Source organism: Abramis brama (assembly GCF_963993115.1).
Source record: "Abramis brama genome assembly, chromosome: 1".
NCBI lineage: Eukaryota > Metazoa > Chordata > Actinopteri > Cypriniformes > Leuciscidae > Abramis > Abramis brama.
Genome location: NC_139963.1, coordinates 64,717,228 through 64,732,564, shown reverse-complemented (window position 1 = coordinate 64,732,564; position 15,337 = coordinate 64,717,228). Strand labels below are relative to the sequence as shown.

Here is a 15,337-nt window from a genome sequence, read left to right as displayed (position 1 = left end):
GTACAGAGGTGACATGTTTATGATATACAACTTTCTATACAAAATGTATTAAAAATGTGTTCAATGTCATCAGAATACAAATGAGAAAATAAGAGTTAACAGTGATTAGCTGAAAACTGAAAAATAAAAGACAACAAAAGAAGATAGAGAGAAAGAACACGAGGGTAAGATATTAAACTATACATCAATTACATTGTACTTATTAAAATTCTTATTTTAAACTTTGAGTTGATCTGAATCCCACACTTGAATCTGCTGGTTTCAATGATGAGCTTTATTCACTGTGAAAACTTCAGATAAAGTTTCATGTTGGTTGTTATGGCTGGTTAGGAAAGATTTATCCAGATTATATGTTATTGCTTGATGCATTATTGTGTCACATTTGGCGAAGACACAGCATCAAACCTGAAAGTGCTGGATCTGAAGAGGATCTACTTACAGTGAACGTGTTTTGTATGTTTGAGTAGAGAAGATGGATGATTGAAACGCTTCCCACATGCAATGCAGGGATACGGCTTTTCTCCAGTGTGAATAATCCGGTGTAGTTTTAAATTGCCCGCTGTAATAAAAGTCTTCTCACACTCAAAGCACATGTACTCTCTTACACCAGTGTGGATTTTCTGATGTGCACGTAAACTATACAGCCATGAAAAACTCTTTCCACACACAGAACATGAATGCGGCTTCTCCTTCGTATGAACTCTCAGGTGTGTCTTCAGGGCTGAATTCGATAAAAAGGTTTTGCCACATTGATCACATGTGAAGGGCTTCTCTCCGGTGTGGATTTTTATGTGTTCCTTAAGGTGTGTTGATTTAGTGAAGCTCTTTCCGCACTGATCACAAATGAACGGTCTCTCTCCAGTGTGAACTCTCATGTGATCCGTAAGAGATGCTTTAACTGTGAAACTCTTTCCGCACTGATCACACGTGTGCGGTTTCTCTCCAGTGTGGATCCTCTCATGTCTGTTCAGAGATGTCGACTGATTGAATCTCTTGTCACAGTGTGAACACTTGTAAGGTTTCTCGCCTGTATGAACTTTGTTGTGTTCCTTAAGTCTTCCTTTTTTTACGAAACTCTTCCCGCATTGATCACATGTGAACGGCTTCTCTCCAGTGTGAACACTCATGTGAATCTCAAGATTACGTTTGGCTGTGTAACTCTTTCCACACTGAGTGCAGGTGAACGATTTCTTGGCTCTTCTTTTCTTTAAATCTTTCTGTTTGGTTTGAAAATGACTCAAAGGTTTTTCTCCAGTTTTGACATTATTTTTCTCCTCAACTTCACTCAATTCTTCATTCTCCTCGTTTTCTTCAATCAAATCTGAAATAAAGATAAACACGATTCACTTTCCCTAACTCAAAAAAAAAAAAAAAAAATTAAAATGAGAAAAGTGAAGGACATAAAGGTGAACCCAGATGTAACAGTGGACAATAGGCCATTTCTATTTAAAAAAAAATCCTAAACAATGTTGATGCATTTTTATTAAGTATACATCCCTGCAACTATACATGAATGAGGTACATTGATCTTACAATTATTATTTTAAACATATTATAGGAACAAATCCCATGTTTCTATGGGGAGAACAATTAAATATGTTTGATCAACTACACAATTATCTAATATACATTTTGTCAGGATTGTCTTTTCCCAGTTCATAGAAAGTGTCCCTTATTATTATTATTATTTATTGCTACAGCTAGATTATTCAACAGCTGTAAAGATTTTTCTTATTACAACAAATCTAAATCTAAAACTGCTTCAATAATAAACACCAACCTCTTTGTTCTTCAGTGTGTTTCATTCTGCAGGGTTCTGGATCACTCATGTTCTCACTGTCCTCTTTAATAAACTCAGTCTTTGCAGATTTCAGCTCTTCCTGATGCTCGTCTTCACTTGTAGCTGATGGGAATTTACAGCATTTATTGGAGAACTGCTGTGGGAGGAGCTTCACTGATGATGAATTACAGTGGGAGGAGCTTCACTGATGATGTGATTGCTGTGGGAGGAGCTGATCTGGCAAAATCAAAAATATATAATTTAATGAGTTTTTTTTTTATATACTAATTGACATCTAAGAATTTATGTCTGTCTGTCTATTGTAAAGTAACTGGTGCTAATTCGCAAATCCATTGTATTGTTCACCCTAACATCATTCTGCTTCGTTTAAATATAGCCATATTTAAAATTTAGAAAATAAAATAATGAAAAACCTTACAAATATAAATAATGGTAAGAAAAACAGTTCAAAGCATAAACACAGAAATAAATGTACATATTTGTAATCATCAAATCCCCTCAGTCTGCAGACACCAATGAAATGAGCTTTAAGTGTCAATTTACAGGAGATCTGAAGACATCAGCATAATAAATGAGGTGAAAACAGGAACTATTGTCATGAAATAAAGAGTGTTTTCAGCAGATCTGTTAATATTGATGAGCCTCAAACTATCAACACTCATTCAACAAGCCATTCAGGATCATCAGCAGATCATCTCACTTTATTTTACAGTGTCCTTGTTGCATATGTTACATGTACTTACCATAGTAATAACAGTAAATGATGCATAATTACATGAAACTAACCCTCAACCAAACCCTAATCCTACCCTAACCAAGTACATGTAGTTGCTTAATATTACTCAGTACTTAAATATAGAATTACACTGTAACAATGACACCCTAAAAATAAAGTGTAACCAAAAGCGGCTAAAGTCTCTTCTGCATATAGATACTGTCCTCACGTACGGTGGCTAAAGATGAAGACTGCTTTTACAGATTTAAGAGAAAGTCTGGATAATAAAGGTTAAGCGAATTCAGCATTTAAACTAAAAATAACCTTAGAAATGCTCCTAGCATCAAATATTTTAGATTGTTGTAATGGTTCTAATTTGGAAGGTACAGATTTACATTTTAACATTTGTGAATGAATTTAAAATTACATCTTGTCTAAGTTACAGTCTTAAGACGGCTCTTGAAAAGATTATGGTAACACTTTACTAAAAGCCTTTATGTATAATGCATTATAAAGGTATTCGTAATATATGCTACAATGTATTATCTTTTTCTTAAATAATCGTAACCAAAGTTACGATAAATTATAACATTTATAACATTTGCAGTTACATCTGAAATACATAAGTATTATATTATAACCGTGGTTACAATTAATCATGAGACCATACAATTCATTAAAGGTGCATTATAAAGGCTTTAAGTAAAGTATTATCCAACATTTAAATGACATATAACAAACATCTGAATCTGTTTCCCACAGGGATCTGATGATCCTGATTCGCTGAATCAATACTCTACAGCAGTGGTTCCCAAACCTGTCCTGAAGGACCCCCAACACTGCACGTTTTCTTTGTCTCCCTAATCAAACACACCTGATTCAACTCATCAGCTCATTAACCCATGTGATAATGAGCTGATGAGTTGAATCAGGTGTGTTTGATTACGGAGACAAAGAAAACGTGCAGTGTTGGGGGTCCTTCAGGACAGGTTTGGGAACCACTGCTCTACAGTATGTGAATGAGCGGCACTTTGTTTCTTCACAAGGAGGAATAAAGCTGATTTCCAGACCCTTTACTCCCTCTGTTCCTCTGTGGTGAAACAAGCTGCTAAACTCCATCTGATCTACTGAGATCATCACAACCTTACAAAACAAGGCACTTTCCAAGAAAAAAAAAAGTTCTACATTTCACATCTGCTCTGGTTATTTCTAGGATTGAATTCACTTCAATCATACCTGATTAATGAATGTAATAAAGTTTGATCTAGGTTACCTAATCTGCCTTTTGTTTTATTAGGTAGTGCTCAATCACCGGGTTTTTCTGGCCACTGTCTAGTTACGGGCCATTTGTAAGGCAGCTTTTATTTGATTTCTTTTTCTAATTGCATATTGTAGTTTTTAAATTTGCCAAATTTAACACTCTCTATTGGTCATCTGCCAGCAGACAGACGGACGCTGAGGAAAAAGCATTTGTGGCCGAGCGTTCATACAGGGTTCACCTAACACTCAGAAATGAGAGAACAATAAACAATAGCCGTTTGAACTCTTCTCCACTTTATTATATGCAACACATGAGATCACTAACTCAGAAACCCCCGCGATACTCCAGTACCAAAAGTGCACGACCCATGCCTATCTACAGCATTTCTCGAGAGGAAAAATACATTGCATACACACATATATAAAATGACCGCCAGTACATCCAGAATTAATGCATCATAACATAATCCAACAAAGTCTGTTACACATTATAAATGTATTTTTATTTGTCGTTTTGTCGGTCTAACATAAAAAGTGCTTCTCCCCATTTTTTGGAAACAACTGTCTCCATTTGTTCATTATGCAACAAAGACTGCTAAAGACAACAGATTTTACTAACAGAAAATAAATAATGATGCTGCCATCTTCCTTAAAGGAGAACTCCGGTCAATTTTAACATTGAGCTAATTTTTTTGTACATTTGGAGTGCTGTCAGTACAGAGAACAACAACAAAAATCGGTGTTGCCTACACCGTGTTATCCTCTTTTTAAAATTTGCACCCTGTTGACTTCAATGGGGCAAGTTTTAAACCTGCTTTTAGCCTCTTAACATCCTTGATGTGTCATTACAAGTGCACAGGTCATGTGAGTGATTCCTTCGGAGTGAACGCGGGTGAATCTGACTGCAGTAGTCATTTTTCATTTTTATTCATATCTTTAACATCTACTGCAGTCAGATTCACCCGCGTTCACTCCGAAGGAATCACTCACATGGCCTGTATCAATCACTCACATGGCCAAAATTGCTAAAAGCAATTTTGTCCCCCTTGTAATTTGGCTCCCCAGACAGCAACATAGTGTCGGCCCAGATCCGGCCCACATCTTTGATCAGAACAAAAGTTACTTGTAGATGTGTTACTTGTTCAGATGACATTTTCCTTCGTATCTAGAGGTCGTATCTGTATTTCTGAAGTACAGTGAATATCCACACTGTTGAATTGACTGACAGCTCACACATACACCTCAAGGAATTATTCATCCGTGCTCAGGAGCCGTGCTGATACACAATGCATGTAAAGATAATTCCACAAATAAATGCAATTGCAGATTTCAAACGGAGATGGCGACAAAGAGACAGACTCCGGTTTAAGAAGCGACTAGAATACTTTTTGTTTGCAAAAAACAAAACAAAAATAATGACTTTATTCATCAATTTCTTCTCTTCCCTATCATTCTCCTACCCTGTTTACATTGTTCTACGTCAGAACGCAGACTCACTATTGGCCGACGTGTTGGAGAATTTCACTTGTCTCATGTAAAAGTCTGAATGCTGTAATTCCAAGCAGAAAATGGGTCACAAGGATAAGAGAATGGAGAAGTACCCAAAAATCTGTAAATGCTGGTGTTTGGATGCGCTGGAAGAAAAACATGTAATACAAAATGTTTTGAGATGTTTCACCAATAGAAGAAGGTCTAGGGGAGATGTTTTTAATGGTGGCAAGGCCACAAGGAGTGACAAAGAAGAAGAGATAGATATGAGGGTGCCCATTGGGCACCTAGAGATAAGAAAAAAGTATAAGACATGTAGACTGGGAATGGTAACTTTAGATGTCCAGATGGCCAGCTGGCGTCTCACTTTGTTGCTTGTCAATACGGTAAATTCTTTTGAGCTTTTTTGAGACCTGAACCAAAAACGACTTTGACCACAACAGACGCTGGTCACGTGAGCAGCACAACGCATTCGTGTGATCCTGACGCATGAGCTGGCCAATAATAACGAGGCAGAATTCTGACGTAGATCCCGGAAACACTGCACTGTGTACAACAACGTGTGTTGGAGAAGCATGTGCAGAGCAGAGGAGCAGTAAATGAAGATATAAACAAACCCAAGAATTTATGATTTCTGTGCTTTTCACATTCACAATATAATGTGTTTTGATTGAACTAATTGCTACATTTTATTAAATGCTGCATAAACTAGTTTCAGAGCTCTGTACAGGTCATTATACAAAAACATCTGCGTGTTTTAATTGGAAAGTTAGATAACATATTTATAAACAATAACCATTGGGGAACATTCTACAGTATATTTGGTAACTATTTCTATGTTAAAGATACAGTGGAGGATTTTCCTGAATTTTAGAAAAGAACCGCCCTCTCCTCTTTTTGAAAAAATGCACATGCGCAACACTCTACCTGCTCCCGAGAGGGAACGCCTATTAAACGTGTGCACGAGAGAGCATGCACGAGCCTAGTTCTCCTCGTGCATGCTCTGTTTACAAGTTGCTGTCGGTATGGCTCATACAAGCCTACTTTCCAAACGAAGATTGGCACTTTTTCCACTATGTTGCAAATTATAAACTACTTCAAAAACATTCATACAAGACAAAATGTCAAATTCCCTTCCGTGTTTTATTTACTTATCATACTGATCGATTGAGTGAGGACTCAAGACATGATCTGCAATGGAGAAGTAGCTTGTTGCATTTGTGTAATAAATACTATGGTGAACACATTGGAATTATCAAAAATGAACATTTTTAGAACATTTCAGCGTGATACCTTTTACCATTTGGTCATAAGGCTACTTTAGACTAATTGAGATGTTTACCGTGTCCGTGCATGACTTGTGCAAGGGCTAGCATCGCTAATCATAGCTTACATGAACTTTTACTAGCAGTGATTTTAAATGGATTTCTCCAAATAGCATGCCAAACTTTACCTGTCGAGTAGAAACTTCACGACTGAGGCATCAGTGGGAAGCCCAACCTGTGCTTTCAGCACACACCAGCGTGTGAAATATTCTCCAAAAAACACTATGGTCTTGTTTCTTTCTTTAGAGGCCTTTCTCTTCTTGCCATACAATTCGTAGACACTTTTTCTCTTGCGACCCTCAGACATTTTGAAAAAACCTGATGAGAACAGCGAGCTTCAATGAATGGCTGAAACCGTAGCTCACCACACATATACACCTGAAAGTGCGCATGCGCAGAAAGCGAAAACTACCTAGAGATGACCACATACGACGACCTTACCTAAACATATCACCAGAATGATTGACAACTAGGAGGACCAATAGTCTTGATGATCCACCCGGAAAAAGAAAATCCTCCACTATTCCTTTAATATAAAAAATTTCTATGTTGTTAAAAATAACTATCCTGCAACGTTTGGGAACATTGTTTTATCGTTGCAAAAAAATAAAAAGAGCATTCCTAGAACATTATTATTTAGTTCCCAAAACAATAACCAAACAGGAACCAAATACCAATGTTAGGGGAACTTTCTGTGTTTGCTGGGAAGCCCCAGAAGCAAACGTAATACTTGGCTTTCAGAACTAAAAATTATGGAATTATTCCTGAAGCAAGAAGAATCTGCAGACAATAAAACTGGACAATAACAACAAGCTGTTGATAAAATTATGAGTTTAATCAATCATTACTTCAAGGACAAAAATGTATACAAATTAAAACTAATGAGACAGATCTCAAACAATGAACGAGTTACAATTAATTTCAGATTCATGTCTCTGTTAAAAGTGTTACGGCCTTCAGCTCCCTAAACATGAAAGTGTTTTTTCCGGTGTAATTTTTCTGGTGCTCTTCTTCTGAATGAGAAGGCAGTGATTTCAGAACGAAGGTGAGTGAAACTCTTCCCACATTGACCACATGTGTAAAGTTTCTCTCTGCTGTAGATCCTCATGTGAACCTTCAGACTTGATTTACATAAAGAGTTTTTTAGACTTCAGTTTTTCCTTTCTCGTTCGCGTCTATCAGGTCTAAAAGAAACAAGTCAAGAGTCAAGATCACTGATGAGTTTAATAGTCATTTTAATCTCATCAAATCTGGAGGACAACTGCTGTGTACGATTATGATCTATTTTAATGTCATGAAGATGATTTGTGTTATAAAACACTAGTTTGGTCACCATAATTTGATGACCGTGACATTACCTTCGTGACATGGAACGTCACCTCTCTGGCAGGGAAGGAGCCTGAGATTGTGTGTGAGGTTCAGAGATTTTGACTAGAGATAATTGGGATCCCCTCCACGCACGGCTTGGGCTCTGGAACCACACTCCTTGAGAGAGGATGGACTCTTCACCATTCTGGAGTTGCCCATGGTGAGAGGCGGCTGGCTGGTGTGGGTTTGCTTACAGCCCCCCAGTTCAGCCGCCATGTGTTGGAGTTCACCCCGGGGAACGAGAGGGTTGCTGTCGTATGCGCCTATGGGTCAAAAGGCAGTGTAGAGTACCTGGCCTTCTTGGAGACTCTGGGAGGGGTGTTAGAAAATGCTCCGACTGGGGACTCCATCGTTCTACTGGGGGACTTCAATGCCCACGTAGGCAGCGACAGTTACACCTGGAGGGGTGTGATTGGGAGGAACGGCCCCCCTGATCTCAACCCGAGTGGTGTTCTGTTATTGGACTTCTGTGCTAGTTACAGCTTGTCCATAATGAACACCATGTTCAAGCATAAGGGTGTCCATCAGTGCACATGGCACCAGGACACCCTAGGCTGGAGGTCGATGATCGACTTTGTGGTCATTTCATCTGACCTCCAGCCATGTGTCTTCGACATTCGGATGAATAGAGGGGCGGAGCTGTCAACTGATCACCACCTGGTGGTGAGTTGGAACCGATGGCGGGGGAGGAAGCTGGACAGATTCAGCAGACCCAAACATACTGTGAGGGTCTGTTGGGAACGTTTGGCCGAATCCCCTGTCAGAGAGATCTTTAACTTCCACCTCAAGCAAAGCTTCGACCGGATCGTGAGGGAGTCTGGAGATATTGAGTCCGAGTGGACCATGTTCTCCACCTCCATTGTCAACGCGGCCTCTCAGAGCTGTGGCCGTAAGGTCTCTGGTGCCTGTCGATGCGGCAATCCCCAAACCCGGTGGTGGAAACCGGAAGTAAGGGATGCCGTAAAGCTGAAGGGGTCCTATCGGGCCTGGCTGCCTTGTGGGACTCTTGAGGCAGCTGACGGGTACTGACAGGCCCAGCGGACTGCAGCCCAGGTGGTTGTGGAGGCAAAAAATCGGGCTTGGGAGGAGTTCGGTGAGGCCATGGAGAAGGACTACTGGTCGGCCTCGAAGAGATTCTGGCAAACCGTCCGGCGCCTAAGGAGGGGGAAGCAGTACCCTAACAACGCTGTTTACAGTGGAGGTGGGCAGCTGTTGACCTCGACTGGGGATGTCATCGGACGGTGGAAGGAATACTTTGAGAATCTCCTCAATCCCATCGTTACGTCTTCCATTGAGGAAGCAGAGGCTGAAGGCTCGGAGGTGGACTCGTCCATCACCCGGGCTGAAGTCACCGAGGCAGTCAAGGAACTCCTCGGTGGTAAGGAACTGGGGGTGGTTGAGATCCGCCCTGAGTACCTCAAGTCTCTGGATGTTGTGGGGCTGTCTTGGCTGACACGCCTCTGCAGCATCGCGTGGCGGTCGGGGACAGTCCCTTTGGACTGGCAGACCGGGGTGGTGGTCCCTCTTTTTAAAAAGGGGGACCGGAGGGTGTGCTCCAACTGTAGGGAGATCACACTTCTCAGCCTCCCCGGGAAAGTCTATGCCAGGGTACTGGAGAGGAGAATACGGCCGATAGTAGAACCTTGGATTCAGGAGGAACAGTGTGGTATTCGTCCCGGTCGTGGAACACTGGACCAGCTCTAAACCCTCTCCAGGGTGCTGGAGGGTTCATGGGAGTTTGCCCAAACAATCCACATGTGCTTTATAAATTTGGAGAAGGCATTCGACTGGGTCCCTCGTGGCATCTTGTGGAGGGTGCTCCGGGAGTATGGGGTTCGGGGCCATTTGCTAAGGGTCCCTGTACGACCGGAGCAGGAGCATGGTTCGCATTGCCGGCAGTAAGTCAGACTTGTTCCCGGGGCATGTTGGACTCCGGCAGGGCTGCCCTTTGTCGCCGGTTCTGTACATATTTTTTATGGACAGAATTTCTAGGCGCAGCCAGGGGCCGGAGGGTGTCAGGTTTGGGGACCACACGATTTCATCTCTGCTCTTTGTGGATGATGTTGTCGTGCTGGCCCCATCAGACCAAGACCTTCAGCATGCACTGGGACGGTTTGCAGCCGAGTGTGAAGCGGCTGGGATGAGAATCAGCACCTCCAAATCCGAGGCCATGGTTCTCAGTCGGAAAAGGGTGGTTTGCACGCTTCAGGTTGGTGGAGAGTTCCTGCCTCAAGTAGAGGAGTTCAAGTATCTTGGGGTCTAGGCATCCCTGCTTAGACTGCTGCCCCCGCAACCCGGCCCCGTATAAGCGGAAGAAGATGGATGGATGGATAGTTTGGTCATGAAACAATGTAAATCTGGTGAGCATCAGCATGTTCTTCATCATGAAAAATGAATGAGGAATCAAGAATAAACACCAACCTTTTAGCTCTTTAGTATCATTATGTTTCATTCTGCAGGTTCTGGATCACTGGAGTTCTCTCTGTCCTCTCCTTCCAGATGCTTTCTGGTAGTTCTGCTTAGGCCTGTCGCGATACTGTTCATTTTATACACGGATAGTTGTAGGTCTCTTAAAGAGGATAGTTTTCTTGTTAAATTTTCTGATGATACTGCTCTGCTGTCACTCCTCCATGGCGCAGAGTCAGATCACGGACGTGCACTTCCTGATTTTGTAAAGTGGTGTGATGACAGCCTTCTCGACCTTAATGTTCTTAAAACTAAGGAACTCATTATCGATTTTAGAAAAAAAGGGACAAATACCTCAGTATGCAGGATCCATGGTGAGGATGTGGAGATCGTAAATTATTATAAATATCTGGGTACGGTTTTTGATTCTCAACTGAAGTTTGAAAGGAACTCAAACTTCAGATTTGATCGTCTCAAATCCGCCTCAAATGTGAATGTGTGCCTCGGAGGGCACTTACACCTGGTCTTTTCATATTGTACCAGTCCAATATGACTGTCAGTTGAAATAAACCTTGTGTTGTTAGAAAACTTGTTTTATTTGTTATGAATCTATTTTGATGCGTTTTCACATAAATTTTGTAATTTTACATGTTTAACCCTCTGGGGACGGATTGGGCGGTACCGCCCAAAATGGCATACTTTTACAAATGTGTAATTATCTTAAAAACTATTAATGCTAGAGAGATGCGGTCTTTTTTGCAGTGGTATATGGTAAACATATATTCCTTGTTGCTTAATACCACTGCGTATAAGGCCAATGAAATCGATGTTGTTAGGATAATTCCACGCGCAAAGACCAATGGAAAAATTGCCGCTGGGAGGAATATTTTTCTTACCCAATCAGAGGAAGGTTACCATGGCGTATTCTAGCTAATCAGAGGACTCTGTAGCCTTGCAAGGGGTGGTATAGTAAGTGATATGGCGCAAACATCGTCGAGTGGAGAAGGAGACAGAGAGCGAGCGGAGCGGAGTATTAAATACAGAGATTTATGAGTGAGAGACAGAACGATTATAATATTTATATATATAGCATATTAGCAATTATAGCATTATTATTATTTTATTGTTTTAGCACTATGATGGCAAGCAGTAAAAGATTTACCTCAGAACAAGCTCTGGAACAATTATTGGAAAGTGATGAGGAGAAATCCGAAGCTGACAGCTTTTTGACAGATGACAAAATATTTTAAAACGCCTGGGACTGTTTGTATATAAAGTTCATCATTTCATTGTTCTTTACACTTTACATTTTTTAATCATACTTCCTTTATAAACACATTACATGCATTCTTATGTTAGCTTAGGGTCTTCTGAATCCATATATACCAAACACATGATGTTCCATCTTCATTGCATATGGTTTATAAGCCCAAATGTAAAAATAGAGAAAACGGACCAAAAAGGGCTTAGTCCCCAGAGGGTTAAAAATATCAAAATTAATATATCGATATTGCAATATTCATTATCGATATCGCAATATCAAATTTTGTCAATATCGTGCACCCCTACCGTGATCTCAGACTGTGGTGATGTGGTTTCTCCACTGCATGGATCTTCATGTGTTGCTTCAGGTCACTTTTAATAGTGAAACTCTTCCCACACTGATCACACGTGTGTGGCTTCTCTCCAGTGTGGATCCTCTCATGTTTTTTCAGAGATGATGAGTGACTGAATCTCTTGTCACAGTGTGAACACTTGTAAGGTTTTTCTCCAGTGTGAATTCTCTCGTGTTGTTTTAAACTGTCCGCTCTAGTAAAAGTCTTCTCACACTCAAAGCACATGTACTCTCTCACACCAGTGTGAATTTTCTCATGTGCATGTAAATGTTGCAGCCGTGAAAAACTCTTTCCACACACAGTACATGAATGCGGCTTCTCTTTCATATGAACTGTCAGGTGTGTCTTTAGGTTTGCTGCACAGAGAAATGTTTTGCCGCATTGATCACACGAGAACGGCTTCTCTCCGGTGTGAATCCTCATGTGAATCTCAAGACTTTGTTTGTTTGAGAATCTCTTTTCACACTGATCACACATGAACGGCTTCTCTCCGGTGTGGATCCTCATGTGAACATCAAGAGTCTGTTTGTTTGAAAGACTCTTCCCACATTGATCACAAGGGAACGGCTTCTCTCCAGTGTGGATCCTCTCGTGTGTTTTTTTATCTGCCGACTGAATGAATCTCTTGTCACAGTGTGAACACTTGTAAGGTTTTTCTCCAGTGTGGATCCTCTCATGTCTTTTCAGATGTGATGAGTCACTGAATCTCTTGTCACAGTGTGAACACTTGTAAGGTTTTTCTCCAGTGTGAATTCTCTGGTGGAGTTTTAAACTGTCCGCTTTAATAAAAGTCTTCTCACACTCAAAGCACACATACTCTCTCACACCAGTGTGTATTTTCTCATGTCTATGTAAAGTATACAGCCGTGAAAAACTCTTTCCACACACAGTACATGAATGCGGCTTCTCCTTCGTATGAACTCTCAGGTGTGTCTTCAGGGCTGATGCACAGAGAAATGTTTTGCCGCATTGATCACATGAGAACGGCTTCTCTCCGGTGTGAATCCTCATGTGAATCTCAAGACTTTGTTTGTTTGAGAATCTCTTTTCACACTGATCACACATGAACGGCTTCTCTCCGGTGTGGATCCTCATGTGAACATCAAGAGTCTGTTTGCTTGTGAAACTCTTTCCACACTGAGTGCAGGTTGTAGATTTCTTGGCTCTTGTTTTCTTTAAAAATGTCTTTTTAGTCTTAGAGCGACTCAGAGGTTTTCCTCCAGGTTGGACATGATGTTCCTCCTTCACTTCACTCAGTTCTTCACTCTCCTCCTTCACTTCACTCAGTTCTTCACTCTCCTCCTTCACTTCACTCAGTTCTTCACTCTCCTTCTTCACTTCACTCAGTTCTTCACTCTCCTCCTTCACTTCACTCAGTTCTTCTCTCTCCTCCTTCACTTCACTCAGTTCTTCACTCTCCTCCACTTCCATCAGGTCTGACATAAAAAAAAAAATGTAATTTCATTTTCAGTACATTAACATAATTAAAAGAGAAATATAATGTGAAAGGACATGAAATTGAACCCTGATGTAATAGTAGAAAGTAGACAACTGTTATAAAATATTATGATAATTTGATGCCTTTTATAAATTGATTATATGTCCTTGAAACTTTCCATGAATGAGGTAAATTTATCTTCCAATTATTATTTTTAAAACATTATAGGCACGAATCCCATGTTTCTTTAGCAAAAAAAATTAAATATATTTGATAAATTACACAATTATCTAACATGATATTAACATTAAAATACACAATACTGCCATATTTTGACACCAACTTTGAGATTGATATTTATTTTACTAAAACGTTTGAATTATTAATGGCCGTTCACACTAGACTTTTCCTTCATAGACTTCCATTCATGCGCATATGAAAGTGGGACACCAGAAACATGAGCTCAAGTGAATTACCGTGAGAAATAACATAAGTGTTTAGCATTCAAGTGGAGTGGATTGTTTATTTTAAAACATTTTAATTATTATTTTTTGTTATATGTTGAACTTTTATCTGTAAAAAAGCTGCCATAGAATGTGGCGTCGTTTCAGTTTCTGTAGAATACCTCTGCGATAGGGCTGAACGATTAATTACATTTGTGATAATATCGCAATATGATGAAACGATTTTTTAACCGCAAAAGCTGCGATTACACTCTGGTCACGTGACACGCGAGAGAAAAGCAGTCTGCAAATTTAGCATCAACTTGGCACACTACACATACAGGCCTGGCATACAGGAAAGAACACTTTGTTCAATTTATGTGATATTATGTTATAATATACAGTGAGGAAAATAAGTATTTGAACACCCTGCTATTTTGCAAGTTCTCTCATTTAGAAATCATGGAGGGGTCTGAAATTGTCATCGTAGGTGCATGTCCACTGTGAGAGACATAATCTATAAAAAAAAATCCAGAAATCACAATGTATTATTTTTTAACTATTTATTTGTATGATACAGCTGCAAATAAGTATTTGAACACCTGTCTATCAGCTAGAATTCTGACCCTCAAAGACCTGTTAGTCTGCCTTTAAAATGTCCACCTCCACTGCATTTATTATCCTAAATTAGATGCACCTGTTTGAGGTCGTTAGCTGCATAAAGACACCTGTCCACCCCATACAATCAGTAAGAATCCAACTACTAACATGGCCAAGACCAAAGAGCTGTCCAAAGACACTAGAGACAAAATTGTACACCTCCACAAGGCTGGAAAGGGCTACGGGGAAATTGCCAAGCAGCTTGGTGAAAAAAGGTCCACTGTTGGAGCAATCATTAGAAAATGGAAGAAGCTAAACATGACTGTCAATCTCCCTCGGACTGGGGCTCCATGCAAGATCTCACCTCGTGGGGTCTCAATGATCCTAAGAAAGGTGAGAAATCAGCCCAGAACTACACGGGAGGAGCTGGTCAATGACCTGAAAAGAGCTGGGACCACCGTTTCCAAGGTTACTGTTGGTAATACACTAAGACGTCATGGTTTGAAATCATGCATGGTACGGAAGGTTCCCCTGCTTAAACCAGCACATGTCAAGGCCCGTCTTAAGTTTGCCAATTACCATTTGGATGATCCAGAGGAGTCATGGGAGAAAGTCATGTGGTCAGATGAGACCAAAATAGAACTTTTTGGTCATAATTCCACTAAACGTGTTTGGAGGAAGAAGAATGATGAGTACCATCCGAAGAACACCATCCCTACTGTGAAGCATGGGGGTGGTAGCATCATGCTTTGGGGGTGTTTTTCTGCACATGGGACAGGGCGACTGCACTGTATTAAGGAGAGGATGACCGGGGCCATGTATTGCGAGATTTTGGGGAACAACCTCCTTCCCTCAGTTAGAGCATTGAAGATGGGTC

General features: G+C 40.5%; 2 protein-coding genes across 2 annotated transcripts in view; both read right to left on the bottom strand.

The window, feature by feature from the left end:
- Positions 1-9: 9 nt before the first annotated feature.
- LOC311078431 (uncharacterized protein) lies at positions 10-1,947 on the bottom strand. The gene is made up of 2 exons (XM_084107216.1): positions 1,781-1,947; positions 10-1,321 (listed from the first exon to the last, which is right to left on the bottom strand). Exons 1-2 carry the CDS (start codon positions 1,827-1,829, stop codon positions 432-434), a joined length of 939 nt encoding a protein of 312 aa, XP_083963342.1. The 5' UTR covers positions 1,830-1,947; the 3' UTR covers positions 10-431.
- LOC311078425 (uncharacterized protein) overlaps positions 1,847-15,337 on the bottom strand; it is a 27,447-nt gene continuing 13,956 nt past the window's right edge. Inside the window, exons 2-3 of the mRNA XM_084107201.1 lie at positions 11,933-13,415; positions 1,847-2,017 (exon numbers count right to left, since the gene is read on the bottom strand). Coding sequence (XP_083963327.1) covers positions 1,966-2,017; positions 11,933-13,415 — 1,535 coding nt within the window. The 3' untranslated portion in view covers positions 1,847-1,965. The remainder of the gene's footprint in view (positions 2,018-11,932; positions 13,416-15,337) is intronic.

Coding starts and splice junctions, on each gene's coding strand:
- LOC311078431 (XM_084107216.1), bottom strand. CDS start 1,829: ATGAGTGATCCAGAACCCTGCAGAATGAAACACACTGAAGAACAAAGA. Junction 1,322..1,780: donor ACACACTGAAGAACAAAGAG/GTTGGTGTTTAT, acceptor TCTTTATTTCAG/ATTTGATTGAAGAAAACGAG.